The 17,770-nt window shown below is 37.2% G+C and overlaps 1 protein-coding gene across 1 annotated transcript; it reads left to right on the forward strand.

The window, feature by feature from the left end:
* Positions 1-3,563: 3,563 nt before the first annotated feature.
* Positions 3,564-7,818, forward strand: LOC125662188 (caveolin-2-like). Its single transcript, XM_048894363.2, has 2 exons — positions 3,564-3,922; positions 6,121-7,818. The coding sequence occupies exons 1-2, from the start codon at positions 3,851-3,853 to the stop codon at positions 6,658-6,660; spliced, it is 612 nt and encodes a 203-aa protein (XP_048750320.1). The 5' UTR covers positions 3,564-3,850; the 3' UTR covers positions 6,661-7,818.
* The last annotated feature ends 9,952 nt before the right edge of the window (positions 7,819-17,770 follow it).

Consider the following 17,770-nt stretch of genomic DNA (forward strand, 5'->3'; position numbering starts at 1 on the left):
ATGCGAACATATATATTTAAGTGTTACTTTGCATGTACATTTTAAAAGTTAATTTGTTTAAAAGATTTTTAAAAAATTAATAAACAATGTTGGGCGTCAGACAACCTCCCCACCCCACCCCCTCCAAATCATTGAAATGAGGTTTTTATTTCATCTTTTGAACTCGCCCCTTATTCCAACTAGCTGTCTGTGCTTTCATATACACATTTCATATACGTATTTTCATTGACAGAACAGCACCAAGCCACTCGGACGTGTATCCTGACGCGCTTATAACGTAACAGAACTCCAAGTAATGTCAAGTTACTTGTATGCAGGTGTGATGTTGTAAATACGCAGTCCTAAATAACTAACCATTTCCCTTTATTTGACAATGTAGTTTGTGTAAACCACAGTCGCCGACGGGAGGAAGGGGTGAGGAGTGGGGGGTGGGGGGTGGGTCGTAGATGGTTGAATAGATCGGTCCCAGCATACATTTCACTATCATTCACTACTACAGTGGGGGAAAAAGTGGGAGGGGTCCAACCAGTCAATAGATCGAACTTTGCATATAACATTAACTAAACAGGTAAGATACCAGAACGAGGTTAGAGGGGTGGTGCTGTCCCGTTCTGTTGCTGTCTCAATCGTGTACCTTTGTCAGTAGATTGTTGATAATCAAACATTGAAGATTGTGTTATTTTTAGCTCACCTGAGCCGTAGGCTCACTTGATTTTTTCTGATACAAAATTTTCCGTTGTCCTGTCTGCGTCTTCGTTGGTGTCGTCGCAGCGTAAACTTTTCACATTCTCATCTTCTTCTCTAGTGACCACTGGATCAATTTTAACCCAACGTGGCACAAAACATCCTTTGTGAAGGAAATGCAAGTTTGTACAAATAAAGGGTCATGCCCCTTTGAAAGGAGAGAAAATCACAAAATAAAAAAATAGGGTGGGTCATTTAAAACTCTTCTCAAGAACCACTAGTCCAGAAAAGCTGAAATTTACATGAAAGCTTTCTGACATAGAGGAGATTCAAGTTTGTAAAATTCATGACCCTTAAGGTTAGGAAGAGGCCGCAATTTGGGATCAAAATGTTACATGCGAATTTAGGGAACCAAACTTGACACAAGGCATCCTGAGATGAAATTTGCTGATATGAAATACCATATCCGTCTACAAGGGCATATGGTATTTGATGAATTTGGAGTCAACTTTGATAATTAAATTTAATAATTAATAAAGTTTTTGTCGTTACCTGTGAAAAGTTTTTTTTCTGAACCAAACTGCTTGTGTAATGATAGTTTTGCTCAAGCTTGTTTTTTGCTAGGAACTGCTGCTCAGGTGAGCGATGTAGCCCATGGGCCTCTTGTTAGTTATGTATTTATTATTTGATATACATCAGTGAACCAATTATCATTTAACCGTTACATACTGAATGTACATATCGCGGTTAATATACCATTGGCGGACACACGCCCCCTTTCACAAATATGACCATTTGCGTCCACAAACACAAAAATATATTCGTCTTGTTTTGTCTGATCTATGTTGCTCTAGGGGGCTTCGTTTCTAAGCCCTCCTCCACGATGAAGCCCCGGAAACGCTTGGGGATCCAAAATAGCTCCCACATCCCAATATTTTACTGCGCCCCCTCTGGAATTCCTGGATCCGCCACCGTATATCATCTTAATTCAGTTCTGTGTATATAGATCAGCTGATGATATTCACAGGTTAATAGGTAATGCTATCCTGCTACACTGTATACACGCGAATTATTCCCAGCGTACCAGGTAGAATGGCGTGGTTTTCGGAATTATTTCCAAAACATTACATATCATTTCCGGAAAGACAAAATGGGCAGAATACACGTATTAACTTGTAATGATTTGTTGAATGTATTTTTATACCGACTTTAAATAAAATTTACTTATAAACGCTTCGCTGCAAGTTACATCCCTTGTCCGCCATTTTCCGGTGCCTACGTTTGCATTTTGTTTTGCAATTTTTTTTATCTGCATCTATTTTTTCATCAGTCTGTTTTTTCATTAGCTGAAGTCATCTACAAAAATGCTCCAGAGAGGGACATCCCATAAACTTGTATGAAAACTTAATGATTAGCTATAATTCACATTTGGTAAGGTAAGAAAGGAATACACAGCTATTCACCGATTGACCTTTGGTTGACCCCTCCAAGGGAGACAATTGAAAGTTGATATGTGTATACTACAGACTATATATACTCATACTCAAAGTTCACCTACGTACTACGGTACTTTCTGAGCTTTTTCCGTCAAGTATGTGCGTGCGTGCGAGTCTCTTCTCTCTCTCTCTCTCTCTCTCTCTCTCTCTCTCTCTCTCTCTCTCTCTCTTTCTCTCTGCATGTGGATATGTGTATGAAACAATTCCTATATGATAAATCCACTGTATAAAGAAATTATTAAAGGATCTTTTTCAATTAAACGTCACGACACATGTCTGTTTGCTTTCGCGACCACTGTCCGCGGAGATCACGCCGAGGGTTTAAAAAGACTGGACAATTCAAATGTTGACATTTCTTCTTAATTTTTTTTTCATGTCCGCTTACATTTAAACATTAAAAGGCCACTGTAAATTGTTTTATAGTTGACAAAGTTGAGTTTCTTTTTCTTCGGTCTGTCTGTCCTTGCTGGACAGGATACAGTAACCATGGTAACGCGTTGTGGCTAGTGGTTACCAAGTAACGGGGATGTTTTCGTATACAATGTCACAAAGGATACAAGTCTCGTGAGACTTGCAAGGTCATAAGGAACCTAATATTATACCGAAATCATCAATGAAGTTGATGTTGGTTTAATATAAAACTATTCCTAAGTGAAATGATGATTTATTTTTGGAGAAAATGCAAACTTTAGGCCTATGTACAGGAATATTTCGCCACCGTTTTATTTTCGTTCATATTTGTCCCTTATTCAAGATGGCTGAATTCGATTAAAACTGATTGACTGCATATTTATTCATGGCTCTAAAAATAGCAATCGGCAGATTTGGGTGAATTCAAGATGAGGTGAAACCATATTTTGAGTAATGAATGATAAAAAACAGGATTTTTTCATAACTAATACTACATGTACCACATCTTTCCCACCTCCAACAGTGAAGAGTTCTGATAGGATAAGACTAAGTTCACAATCTCTACGCTGCGAGTAGATACCCAACTTTGTCAAAATCAGTTGCTTTTACTGCCTATTTAAATTCGCTCGATTTACTCCAGTATGAATTTAACACATCTATTTTCATTAACTAATTACTTTTGTTAATTGAAAAAGCCAAGCAAATTATCTTTTATGAATCATGTCAAAGACACCGTACATGTATCCGTAGAATTAATCCGTAGTGGCCTTAAGTCTTACAAGACACAGCTATGAATGTCCTCTGTTTTTAAATTGCATTCTATCACGCTTAGATTGTGTCGAAACAGTAAATATCATTAGGACCATAAAAAGGGGTTTACTTTGCGATCGAGATCGCGCCGTCGTTTTGTGATTTATATTCAGACAACTGAACATGTACAAAATCTCAGACAACTGGATAATTTGTCGTGAATCTAACTTCCGTCTATAATGATAGAATAAGATTGTCGAGTCTATAAATCTGTTGTTTGGGAATCCCAGTGGTCTCATCAAGTCTGATATCAAAGTAACAGAATCGATTTTTCTTTTCGCAAAAAAAAAAAAGCATCCACAATTTACGATACGAAGATTAAGTCACGCCGCTCTGGGTTGTGTAATATTTGATTGGATACAGTGTTTATGTCGACCAAAGTGTGGGATCCTTGCCTGTGTGTTTAATGGTTTTTGGTCTCTAATTGTGATATTGGATCCGCCTTCCCGATGCCCAGGCGCGTACATCCCAATGATCGGCCGGAGAACCGGGATCCCAATAACCTCAACCCACAACTTCAGGTAAGACTTGGGAACCGATGTGATGGCACAGATCAAATTAGCGGGGCGTGGTACGTAAATGTTTGTGAATCAAGCAGATCGCAAGTAAAATACATATCAACCCAGTCTCCTTCCAAAAACTTTGTTGTGAATATAGACTGATTGATAGAATATTTGGAATTTCCAACACATTAAGGACTACGAAAATTTTAATGACATTCGATTTCTAACATTTCTGATTTAGCTTTTGATCAGCTAAATTAATTGGAATATCAAGAGAAAAAAGATTCGGAAATCCTGTCTCCTGGGACGCCATTTTGGGAGGTACTTGTATATCTGTCCGTGACCTTAGATCGTATTCACGTTCCCCGACTCAGGACGCTTTCTACTGACCATATTATCCTATAAGATTTTAGATCAAGTCCACCGATTTACAAGTCTACTTTATTTTTGTGCTTTAAGCCTCAGAGGAACCCGATCGGCCGTATTGAACCTGTAGCTATTGTTTACGAATCCTCAATGCTCCGATTCGTTCTCCGGCTGTCCTTACAGCGTGACGTAATTGTCTGAAAACCTGTAACACTTAACCTTATCTAATTTATGAATCCTTATTAAACAATATAGAGCAGCCTATAAAATCATTTGTAATGTGTCCCGAATACACAAATCTAATCATTGTTCGCTGACCCCATAAAGGAGCATTCCATCGGCACACTTAAAAGAACACCTGTCAAAACAATTGAAAACTTTCCATCCACGAAAAAATAATATATACACAAGTAGACACGATTTTACAAAGAACGAATATTCAGCTGTTGGCTAGTTTCACGGGTCTATCGTACTCCCAGTATAAGTTCTGCTGTTTGCAATTCGACTGACGAGAATACATTTGCGAACACACGAAATGATGATGTCAAACGAATTTCAGTTGCACAACAAATACTATTATATCAGTCCGATTTCTCTCTCTCTCTCTCTCTCTCTCTCTCTCTCTCTCTCTCTCTCATGGATAGGCGAATTATAAAGTACATCCACCATAGTCATCTCCGAAATCCAGACTCTCGTGCAGACAGATCTCCACACGCGACGATCTCCTGCGAAGCTTTCGCAAATTATATATCAAGCTGTTATCAAGTCAAATACCTGACGTGCTTCACACTGGTGTACATATTAAATTTGATTACGAATTACTCCGTTTACGTAATCAAGAGAACAGGCTCACATGACCGGTCAACAGGGGATGCTTACTCGTCCTAGGCACCTTCTGGTATATCCAGGGGTCTGTGTCTATCCTACTCTGAATTTTGTTTTACGTATAGGATTTATATAAGATTGATCACTGTTTCGTTATTTTCACTTTTTCAAGTGATGTCACAATACAAATTAAAACAATGTTAGATTTTACGGGGACTACCATGTTGTTGCTTTCGTTGAAATTTAATCATTTCCATACTGAGATATTCCTAATCTAAAAATGGAAAGCCTTCATCTTTCTGGATTTCTAGTTTTGGAGCATAAGTTCTGCAAATGAATTGTTGTTTCTAAATCTTATGAATCAATAAAAATTGTCCACTTTTGTAACTATAATCATAGATGGTATGCGTGACCACACACATCTTCTATACTGTAAGTCCGGCCCCTTGTTTACATGCAGTTTCATTGGTTCTCAATTACGCCGTGTTCTTTGCTTTCCATTGGTTTTCATTAAACCTTATACTGTCGTCTAACCACATTGGGTTTCAGTGACACTTTGCTCATTAAAGTTGAAATTATATACCACCCACTCGCATTGGTTATCCGTGATCTATTGTTTATATACCGTCCACTCCCATTGGTTATCGGTGAGCAATTGTTTACACACCGTCCACTCCCATTGGTTCTCGTAATTGGCCTCTTCCTTACATAACTTCCACTTTCATTGGTTATCAGTTCCCATTTTCTTATATGCCCTGCAGTCCCATTGGTTGTCAGGGATTTATTTGAATTGAATTCGACCATTAGTGGTTGATGTCAAATGTACGAGTAAAATGCGTCTTTATTTTCAGCATGGTGTCGCCGTACACTGTGAATGGTCCTGACTATAACACTGTATTCATTTTCACCCATTGCTATTTCAGCCCAGCATAGCGAAGTTCTTATATGTAAATGACACACTCTTCAATTTTTAGCAGAGCATATAAAGACGTCGATAAACCTAACTGCAACACTTTTACTTTCAGTTGGGCGTTGAAGACGTCCTAGGGGAGGGGCCCGGTGCACGGAGCATAGAAGTTGTCTGGGTTTGTTCCAAGGAATTCTACTCTTTCTTTCACAGCTGTTGCTATGGTTTCATCACCCTGTTTACTGCGCCCTTTATCGCCATTTTCTGGGGCCTCGGTTTTGCCTGCACGGCGTTTGATCATATTTGGTGTTTGACGCCCATCTTCAAGAACACCACCATATGTTGTGGGAGTATAATACCGCGCTGTATCCACAGTATATTAGACTGTTGTATTACCCCCTGGACTAATGCATGTGGAGGCATTTTCGTGGCATTTCACAAAGACATACCGGAAGTGGTGGTTATTAGACCCAAACCGAGGCAAACTAAATCGGTGTCACGTGACAAGAAAAATGAAGACGAAAATAACAAACCAGACGACGAGAAAAATAAAGCTTTTATTGCGGCCCCGGTTGTCGTGCGTGAATCAAGTTATTTTGGAGGAAATCAAATGCAGGCAAACAAGTCAATACAACGCCAGTTAGCACTGTACCAGTAATGTTGTAACCAAAATGACGTCATAATGTACAAATATGACCTCAGTAGTCCAGAACAAGTCTACAATTTCGTAATCAAACATATACTGCTAATGGGATTCCGCACTGAATATATGACAGCAATCACATAAATTTAAAAGTCAATCTACTGACTGATTACATTGTATTTGTGTGGTCATTGTAATTCTTCTGTGTCTTGAAAGGACTTTAACATCATAAAAGAAATACTAGTATTGTTAATGATCATCAATGACCATGATAAGAAATTCTATTCTTCATGTACATCATGATATTCTCTGAGGTAATGAAATTTATACCCGACGCGTTCGATTATATTGTCATAATCATCAAAGAGACGGACCACATGTATGGTGCGTTCCATTGGATTGTCATAAGCATTGAAATGGCGAACCTAGTATAGAACACTTTCGATTATATTGTCATAATCATTGCAAAGGCCGGCCTAATATAGAACGCATTCGATTCTATTGTCATAACCATTGAAAAGACGGACCATACATATGATGCGTTCGATTAGATTGTCATAATCATGGAAAATGCGAACCTAAAATGTGATGCATTCGATTGTTTTGCCATAAGTATTGAAATGGCGAACCTAATACAGTACACGTTTGATTCTATTGTCATGACCATTGAAAAGGCGTTACAAATATGTGACACATTCTATTGTTCATAATCAATGAGAAGGTGGGCCAAATAAATGACGTGTTCGCTTTGACTGACATAATCATTGAAAAGGCGGACCTGATAGAGGGCGCGTTTGATTCTATTGTGACAATCAATCAAAGAGCGGAGTAAACGATTGTGCTTTTAAAACTTGTTATCTTGTACGTTCGATTTTTCAATCTTTAGTTTGTATGTGTAATTTATTTCCTTGAACCGAGAGACTGAACATGGTATTTTATTTATGTTATGTAGATAGGAAAACCGGTCCAATTCCGTGCCTTGTACAGCTGTAAACAGGATATTACATTGTCTTATGCAGGTTTTAATCATTGTCATATTCATTTCTTTTATGACCTGTTTTTATTGTTTGTACGAGGTACATTAGTACTGAAGTGTTTCCACGCTATCACACTCACTCCCGCCTTTCTTTCGTCTGTGATATCATTGATCAGTAAATGTTTTACAATCTGGCAGTATTTTGTTGTTAATTTGCGTGCTTGTATTGCGTCCCATTCAATAACTTTACTTTCATCCAGAGATGTCACTAGCGTTAGGTGAACTGCTACAAATGTTGACCTATGCAAGGCACTTGCAACCATAGTATTGGGGATTCTTTATCGTGACAGTGCCGCCATGACATGGGACTTTCACGTCGCCATGACACGGGACTTTCACGCCGCCATGACACGGGACTTTCACGCCGCCATGACACGGGACTTTCACGCTACCATGACACGGGACTTTCACGCTACCATGACACGGGACTTTCACGCTACCATGACACGGGACTTTCACGCCACCATGACACGGGACTTTCACGCCGCCATAACACGGGGCTTTCACGCCGCCATGACACGGGGCTTTCACACTACCATGACACGAGACCTATGTTTATATGGGCGTATCCGGAAGACCTGCGAATTTTGCATCTAATTCCGGAATAGTCACAATCAATGTTAGACGTACTAGGTTTGACACAGTGCTGGGATCGAGAATTGATGACGTATCACCCCCCCCCCCCCCACCCCCCAAGTTCACTATCCCAGTTGCGAAGCGATCACCCTACCTACTGTTCCAAATTACGCTACCGCAACTGGTACATTTTGTTGTAGTAAATTTTAACAACAAATTCGCTAGTTTCTGTACCTTAAACTTTCATATATTTCCATAAATAGCTGAATTGTCTTTATCAATTATACATGCCATATACACATGTAACTTTAACTGGGTCAACATGGCAGTCTGCCTTCTGGACTGTGCCGCATGTCTGTCGCAAAATGCATGAAACAAATTTTATTCTGGATTCACATCTTTCCTGGTGTAAGCTTGGAATGATTCCATTGTGGTAAGCCAAACTGCGGCCGGCGGAACCAATGGTTTCGGGTTAGTTGAAGCCTTGTTAAAATGGCATTCTGTGTAGAAAGTATGGTCTAAATATGAAACTTTAAGAGACAGGCAATTGATGATACATGTGGCTAGACAAACACAGACAGACGGACGGACAGTCGAAAAACATTAGATTTCTCTGTATTCAACACCACGTGAACAGGTGGAAGGTTTCCCCATTGAAGGGCGTATAGATGGTTTTCAAAAACATAAAAATGTGTTTTCTTTAATTACTTGATATATACATGTATATGTATATATATATATATATATATATATATATATATATATATATATATATATACATGTAAATAAGTCATTCACAAAAAACAAATCGCAAGGTAGCAGGCGCTACAGATTGTAAAAACGTTGCTGTAGTATGATGTAGCAATATCATAATGACTTATTTCCCTTGCTTGATGGCGTCAAACGAGACCAGCTTAACGCAAAAGTGTAAGCCTATTTGTTTATATTGATTGATTGTATCTTGTTTAATGTCCTTCACGGGATTTTTTTCCTCACTCATATGGAGACGTCTACATTTGTGTATACTAACGACTGCTGGTTTAAGCCATCAAAATGGTTCGATGTACGCGCTTGCATTCATTTTCCCTCTCCGCAATATATAAAGAGTCCTCGTGTGGTTCCGGAAATGGATTTACATTTGATGTAGCAGTAATACCATCATACTTTCTATCGGCCTGGTTAGATCACGATACTAGATTGAACCAAATATTGTTATCCTCTTCTTTGTTGCAATAAACTTAGTTGAAAGAGAGAGAGAGAGAGAGAGAGAGAGAGAGAGAGAGAGAGAGAGAGAGAGAGAGAGAGAGAGAGAGGACCTTCCGTAAAACATAATAGTTGACTTGGTATTCTTGCTAGCCTAAACCAGGAACTATCACAATGCTAAAACACACCTGGTATTACACCCCAAGAGTTGTTTTGACAGAGACGAGGTAGAATACAAATGAATTGTGTCTGTTTTGTCACAAACATATGAATATATTATTGTGAAACCTTAATACCGTATCACTAGCCTCCTCAGTGTAAGCAAGATCAGACGAGACCTACATTGTATAGGATCATTAAGAATGTTTGATATGTACTGACAGGCCAGCCAGATTCATAAATGAAAATCCACGCACGCTAAGAAAACAATTTTGTGTAGGGGAAGCGGGTCTCAATTTCTTTGTCAGAAGTAGAGATATTTTACCCAGACTAGTAAAAATGAAATTATAAATGAAAAAAAACCCACCCCAAAACAGCAACAAAAAAAAAACAACAACAAAAAACAAAAAAACAAACAATAGTCTAAAACACTGATCAGTTCGGCCCCGTTAACTGTTATGTGCTTGTGTTTGCGCATTTGTGTGTTTTAAAGATTATCATAATGCGTACAGTGTATATATATATATATATAATCAAAATAGGGATTATCGTTCTTACGGTTATGGAAGTACTGTATAGTACATGAGAGAGAGAGAGAGAGAGAGAGAGAGAGAGAGAGAGAGAGAGAGAGGGGGGGGGGCAGTAAAATGTGTAAAGTGAGGACAATCAATGGACAGACGTTGTGAGGACAAGAATTGCACTATGAGGACAAATATGTGACCTACAGCATGTGAAAGATGTAGATACAAAATATTAGCTTAGTGAGGACAAGTGGTGTGAGGACATGTCCTTACTAATATTCTCTCTCAAAAACTTTTTTTTTCCCCATAATTTAAAAGAGAATATTAGAAAAACTTTTATAGATATCCCTATAGCTATACCTAACATAGTACTTTTTTACCTTTAGAATAATATATGTGTGTATTCTCTTTTACACATTGTGAGGCCGTCCTCATTTAGTAGGTTTGGTCGGCTAGAGGGAGAGAGAGAGGGGGGGGGGATATGCTCAAGTGTAAACCCACAAGAGTACAAGACACCTTTCTTTACAATCCTGTCAGAGATAACACTCATAGTGTACTTTAAATCCGATCTTTTAATTAGGATGATCCACTCATTGAGGCAGACAGGTAATTCATCCTTCCATTAACCGTTATCTCAAGTCTGACTATATCGCCTGACCGATTAAATGACCAAATAAAGCAGGGCAAGCGACATTTATAGAAAACCATTTAATTCAGGAAGAAAAACGAATTGTGTAAACGTTGGTTGAAGTTAACACTGTATTGTTTGAAAGGAGTGGCAGACGGTTTAAATGCAGTGCCTAAATGAGAGAATTGTGTAAAATTTGATATGGATTCCTAACACACGAGGACGGTACCGTTAAGCGGGATATCTTCCTTTTCACATGACTTATGTGTGTATCGCAAGATACATGCGACATTCCCGCAAAAAGCTATATAGAAATACATGCAAGTCAGAAACAGGAAATTTTGTAATTTTTTACTCTGAAAATGCATCCATTGCATGGCCGAGGTATATAACGGAACCAACAGATTAAAGGAGAAAGCAGGGGCGGATCCAGGATTTTGTGAAAGAGGGTGTCTACCATTAATTTTGGTTTTCAAGGGGGCCCCCTCAAATTCTTTCTTCCCCCCCCCCTTTTTTTTTGTTTTGTTTTTTGTTTTACCTTGTTTTTGCAAAATTTTCTGACGAAGGGATGAGGGGAGTCCGACCCCCGGACCTTTCTCTGGATCCGCCACTGAAAGATGACGATTGGTTGCTTAATTGTGTCGCATGTATATGTCCCTTTAGTAATGAACACGAACTGGAAGTGAAGACTTATATTTAGGACGGAGCAGCGAGGGGTCTTTATCGTGCCACGCGGCCTGTCGTGACATGGGACCTCGGGGTTTGAAAGGGCGTTATCTGCCAAAGTTATGTTTGTCAATTGTTACAAAAATGACTAAAACTGCTTTACTGTATATAGAATTCATAGAAATGCATTTAAACATAAGAATAGCTTTTGTTTATTAAGAAACAATGGCCGAAGCATTATTGTGTTGAAGGAAATAATGCATTACGGATAAATTTTACATATGACTGAAGGTAACTTCTTTCACCTCCACTATTTTACTTCATCGATTTAAAACATTTCAGCATTTTATTTCAGGTTCAATATAATTTTTTTTACGTCCGAGTTGAAAGCTAATGCCCTCATCCGAAAGATTTGCGACACCCACTTCTAGATGCAGTGCCTTAAGCCAAGGAGCTGTCAGCACCCACTACCTGGTTTAACATCTTACAGTTGACGTTGTCAGGGCAAGGGCAGGGGTCAACCGACGACTTCCGGGTCACGAAGCAAACGCTCTGCAACCACTGAGTTGCCGCGGACCGGATAAACCTTCCCCAGTTTCTCCAAACTCTCTGTAAAACCCAGCCAGGGAATGATCACGCTCAATGTTGCACTATTCCGGTAATCGAAGTATAGGTACACTAGCGCATTAATTTAGCTCACCAACGACTCAATATGATTCATGCCTCGATTGTCCGCCTGGCACTTCTCAAGTACAGATTACGCCAAAAATCAATCAACTCGTGATCAATATTGAAAATGTGAATAGTACGTAAATATTCATACGTTATGTAATCCTGTTGACAAACAAACACGGACACTAAATGTGTGCTCGCGCATGAATTCCCCGCACAAAATGGGCAAGAACCTTGCATGACAAAGGTAGATTTAGTGTCCTTCAGCTATTAGGCTTTTCCCACCTCCACTTTGAAGAGTTCCTATCTACTTTGAAATAAATACGTGACTTTTCGCTTCACGGGAAGGAACCTATACTCAATATAGTAGAGTGATATAAAGTATTTAGTGATGTTTATACGTGTGATTAAGGAAATATGCACGAAGGCGTGACTTCAAGATCTCTCAAATATTGACATTGCAGTCACTGTCAAATAAAAGATATTCAAAGTTGACATTAATAGGGGAAATATGCCCCTTCTTTCTTGTCGAGAACGAATCTCCTAATTCCGGTATAGGGGAGTGTTTTAGGTAATCGAGGTTCTTAATCAAATAACGGTCTTAGATAAAACTCAGTAGGAAAGATGCTCTCGAAAGATCTTGAAGTAGTGTAAGCAATTGATAATTATATATTTCACCTTCTCCCAACTCATGAAAAATAAACCTTAGATCCGCCCTCATCCCACTCCGTCAATATAACTTTCCCCCTGGGTATAGATGTATTTATATTTACATTTCCAATGTTTTTACCTTTGGTATCTTTACCGTGAATTGAAATGATAGCAATTTCCACAATGTGCGTATGAATCTTGATAAATGTAGTCCGACTATTTGAACAACTGGGGACTGCGACATATGAAAGTAAAATGTGCATATAAAGAATAAATCTAGGTTTGAAAAATGCATGGGGGTTTGAACAGCAGCGCCACCTGGTTCGTGACGTGTGCTGGCGTAAAGCGTCACAGTTCATACCCGCATGTATTTTCAAGAATGAAATTTATTTTTTCAAAATGTAGATAACGCCTCTTATGTTCATGCACTGGTCTGCCATGACAACGACATCAACCTGTTAGAAACTGACATGCGCGTGTTCGTGTCCGTTCACCGCGGGAAGCCCAAGTTCTATATTTGGGGGATACATTGAAACACTCAATATCATTGTAATTTCAACTGCAATTATTAAAAAAAAAAATTAGATCGAGTAATACTCCCTGTAAACACGTGATTTGTAACACTGCATGATCTTGAGTTCTCATTTTGTAGTCGATTGAAATTACACATGTAAAATAAAACCTCTAGAAATGGATCCTTATCGAATCAGCAAACAATGACAGCGAGCATTTTGTTGTTGTGATCTTCAAATACTGTAGTGGCATGTTATTTAAGGTCGATGTTTGGATGGTATAAATAGGCTGTGTCTCCTCACGCCCTGAGAACCGGATCGGACATTAAGAACCATGACAGAGATTTGGGATAAATACATGATATTCACTCTCAACGATCGTATGCGATGTTCACAACGGAAATGAATTTATCAGTCATCTTGAATATAATCGTGCTTTGTTCTTACCAGTTTCTTAGTGTTATAAATGGATATTAAATGTACACTGCTGATTTGCTATCAGAAGCTTCTGTGAAATAAATGAGTTTTTAACTTCACTCGCCTTATATCTACTGAAGGGGAGCGAAATCCGATTTTAATTTTGTTAATGTACTTTCACCAATCTATATAAATAATACATTAAAATATTAACCAGATGTACTTATCCCCAAACGGCGTTTTAAATCTTTGACCTGGTTATTTGGTTTCGACACGGTTCTCAATATCGGAATACCCGGCGTGTTCCTCCGTCAACTTAAATAATTTCTGAATTTAAAAATCCCTCTTTTTGTGTATTTAATTCGAATCAATATAAAGTTCTCATGACTGGTTGGTATGACATGGACATTTAAATATAGCGGGTGTCTTTCCACGCCGTCCTTGAGCAGCTATCGGGTGACTTAAGTAGAGACCTGTACATAACGTACCCTGGTAAAATCCCTCATTCATTACTGGTGTGCCCTCATTCACAGGCACTCTGAACTGTTTTATCAACAGAAGTGGAAAAACCTTGCGAAATTACACGAAGGTACTATCTGACATACAGTAATACACGAGGGAATACACAAAAGAATTTATTTTCAATAAATTTTAAACCGGATGAATTTATATAAACTGGAATTTTTTTTATTATCAAAAGTTACCTAATGATTAATTAACTCTATCCATTTATCATCTATATTTTGTGATCAAATTCGTAAAAGTAAAAAAAAAAATGTCCGTGTTCATTGGTTATCTTGACTGCAAGTATATTTCATCTCAGTGCCTATAATTACACATGTTTATAGAAATATATATCTTATAATTACACGGGTTTATAGAAATCTTATAATTCCTTGGGAGATGCCCTCTTCTAGTAATAGTTAAGATAAAAATGATAGAGTTTTGGGCGAAACTTTATTTCTCTAGTAATACTGATAAATTCTCTGTCAAAATATATCATTTAGTTTATAACAAAGACATCAAATGGTTAAAATTTATCAAAAATATATTGAATGAGTGTGGACTTTCATATTTGTGGATAACATAATTTCTATATAATGCAATTTGGGTGAAACAGGAAGTTAAAAGGATATTAATAGACCAATTCATTCAAGAGTTTAGAAGTAATATTTATCTTTCTCCCAAATGTTTAAATTACAGACTTTTTAAAGATTTTCTGATATTCGAGAATTATCTCACTATTCTGCCTCGCAAATACGCACTGATTTTAGTTAAATCTAGATGTAATAACTTTAAATCTACACATTGAGTGTGGAAGATGGAATAGTACTCCTAGAAGTCAAGGTTTCTGTTATTCATGTAATCAAAACAAAATAGGAGACGAATATCATTACATTTTTGAGTGCACACAACATAATTTAACACATGTCAGAAAAGTTTTATTGTCTTAAAATTTAACAAAGAATCCAAAGTGAGAAATACAGATCTTATAATTTCACAGATTTATTATAGAAATACACATTTTATAATTACGCAGGTTTATAGAAATACACATTTTATAATTACACAGGTTTATAGAAATACATATTTCATAATTACACAGATTTATAGAAATACACATTTTATAATTACGCAGGTTTATAGAAATACATATTTTATAATTACACAGATTTATAGAAATACACATTTTATAATTACGCAGGTTTATGGAAATACACATTTTATAATTACGCAGGTTTATAGAAATACATATTTTATAATTACACAGATTTATAGAAATACACATTTTATAATTACGCAGGTTTATGGAAATACACATCTTATAATTACACAGATTTATAGAAATACAGATCTTATAATTACACAGATTTATAGAAATACACATTTTATAATTACACATGATAAGAACGTCGAATTTTATTTATAAAGATTAGTGTTTCATACATTACTGAATAATTGTAAAATCAAAATCAATCTGTATGTGTTTTTATGTATCGAGTTTATGCACTATCCAGATTTTAAATAAAATTATTCAAATCTAAAAAGTAGCTCGCCTGTCTCATGCTCTACTGCTACCAAAGGCGAAAGTCATTAAATTCTGAAAGGGGACAATTCATTTTAGTCGTGAAGGAAAGATAAATCAGCATAAACAGGGAGATAAATCATTATAGACAGGGAGATAAATCGTTATAGACAGAGAGATCGATCATTATAGACAGAGGGAGATAAATCATTATAGACAGGGAAATAAATATTTATAGATAGGTAGATAAATCATTATAGACTGGGAGATAAATCATTATAGACAGGGATATAAATCATTATAGACAGGGAGATAAATCATTATAGACAGAGGGAGATAAATAATTATAGACAGAGAGATAAATCATTATAAACAGGGAGATAAATCATTATAGACAGAGAGATAAATCATTATAGACAGGGAGATAAATCATTATAGACAGAGAGATAAATCATTATAGACAGGGGGAGATAAATCATTATAGACAGGGAGATAAATTATTATAGACAGGGAGATAAATCATTATAGACAGAGGGAGATAAATCATTTTAGATAGGGAAATAAATAATTATAGATAGGGAGATAAATCATTATAGACAGGGAGATAAATCATTATAGACAGGGAGATAAATCATTATAGACAGGGAGATAAATCATTATAGACAGAGAGATAAATCATTATAGACAGAGAGATAAATCATTATAGACAGGGAGATAAATCATTATAGACAGAGATATACATCATTATAGACAGGGAGATAAATCATTATAGACAGAAGGAGATAAATCGTTATAGACAGAAGGAGATAAATCGTTATAGACAGGGAGATAAATCATTATAGACAGGGATATACATCATTATAGACAGAGGTTGATAAATCATTATAGACAGGGAGATAAATCATTATAGACAGGGAGATAAATCATTATAAACAGGGATATACATCATTATAGACAGGGGGAGATAAATCATTATAGACAGAGAGATAAATCATTATAAACAGAGGGAGATAGATCATTATAGACAGGGAGATAGATCATTATAGACAGAGAGATAAATCATTATAGACAGGGAGATAAATCATTATAGACAGGGAGATAAATCATTATAGACAGGGAGATAAATCATTATAGATAGGGAGATAAATCATTATAGACAGGGGGATAAATCATTATAGACAGAGGGAGATAAATAGACAGGGAAATAAATAATTATAGATAGGGAGATAAATAATTATAGACAGAGGGAGATAAATCATTATAGACAGGGAGATAAATCATTATAGACAGGTAGGGGAGATAAATCACCTTTTTCTGTCTCCTTTATTGCTCCTCTAGCGGTCTGTGGAAGATTTAACCTTACTTTGACGTGTACCTGGACCAGTACAAGTTACGATAAGCGATAGGTTAGACTGTCATCTTCTCACGGTTTGGTTCAGAGCTTTCTTGAACTGGCACTTGTACTTCAAGGGCAGGAAAACGTATATTTCATATTCCCGGGTGATAAAAATTTATTGATGTTGATGCAAGTGCTTATTAGTCTGTCCTGGGGCCCGAGCTCAAGATATCAAATATTGACATTTCAAACGGTCTCAAAGTAACGTAGGTTAAACGTTTACAAAAAAAAGAAATAATCATTTTAAAGACTACTGGGTATTTGTATGCATTCCTTCCCTGTAAAGAAAATGTCTTTTAATCGTAGATTATATTTTTGGGAGGGAGGGGGGGGTCTGAATGAAATGTATATTGCGGACCGGTCATGTGCGTGACACACACACACACACACACACACACACACACACACACACACACACACACACACACACTCCTCTTCTGATAATCAATATTCAATGACGCGTATTTGAATTAAGTTTGAAAATGTGTAAAATGGTCAATCTTAGAATTGAAAAGGTTGGAAAAAAACAACAACCCACGATTCTCCACCATGCACGAAAACATATATCCCTGATCCGTCCATCACGGTGTCTGTGAGGAGTGACCCCCTCCTCGTGTATATATCCCTGATCCGTCCCGCACAGTGTCTGTGAGGAGTGACCC

This window comes from Ostrea edulis, chromosome 8 (genome assembly GCF_947568905.1).
Source record: "Ostrea edulis chromosome 8, xbOstEdul1.1, whole genome shotgun sequence".
Classification (NCBI taxonomy): Eukaryota; Metazoa; Mollusca; class Bivalvia; order Ostreida; family Ostreidae; genus Ostrea; species Ostrea edulis.

What these genes read in the sequence shown, in the direction of transcription:
- LOC125662188 (XM_048894363.2), top strand. Translation starts at nt 3,851, where the DNA reads ATGCCCAGGCGCGTACATCCCAATGATCGGCCGGAGAACCGGGATCCC. An exon ending in ACCTCAACCCACAACTTCAG is followed by an intron (nt 3,923 to 6,120) that starts GTAAGACTTGGG and finishes TTTTACTTTCAG; the next exon opens with TTGGGCGTTGAAGACGTCCT.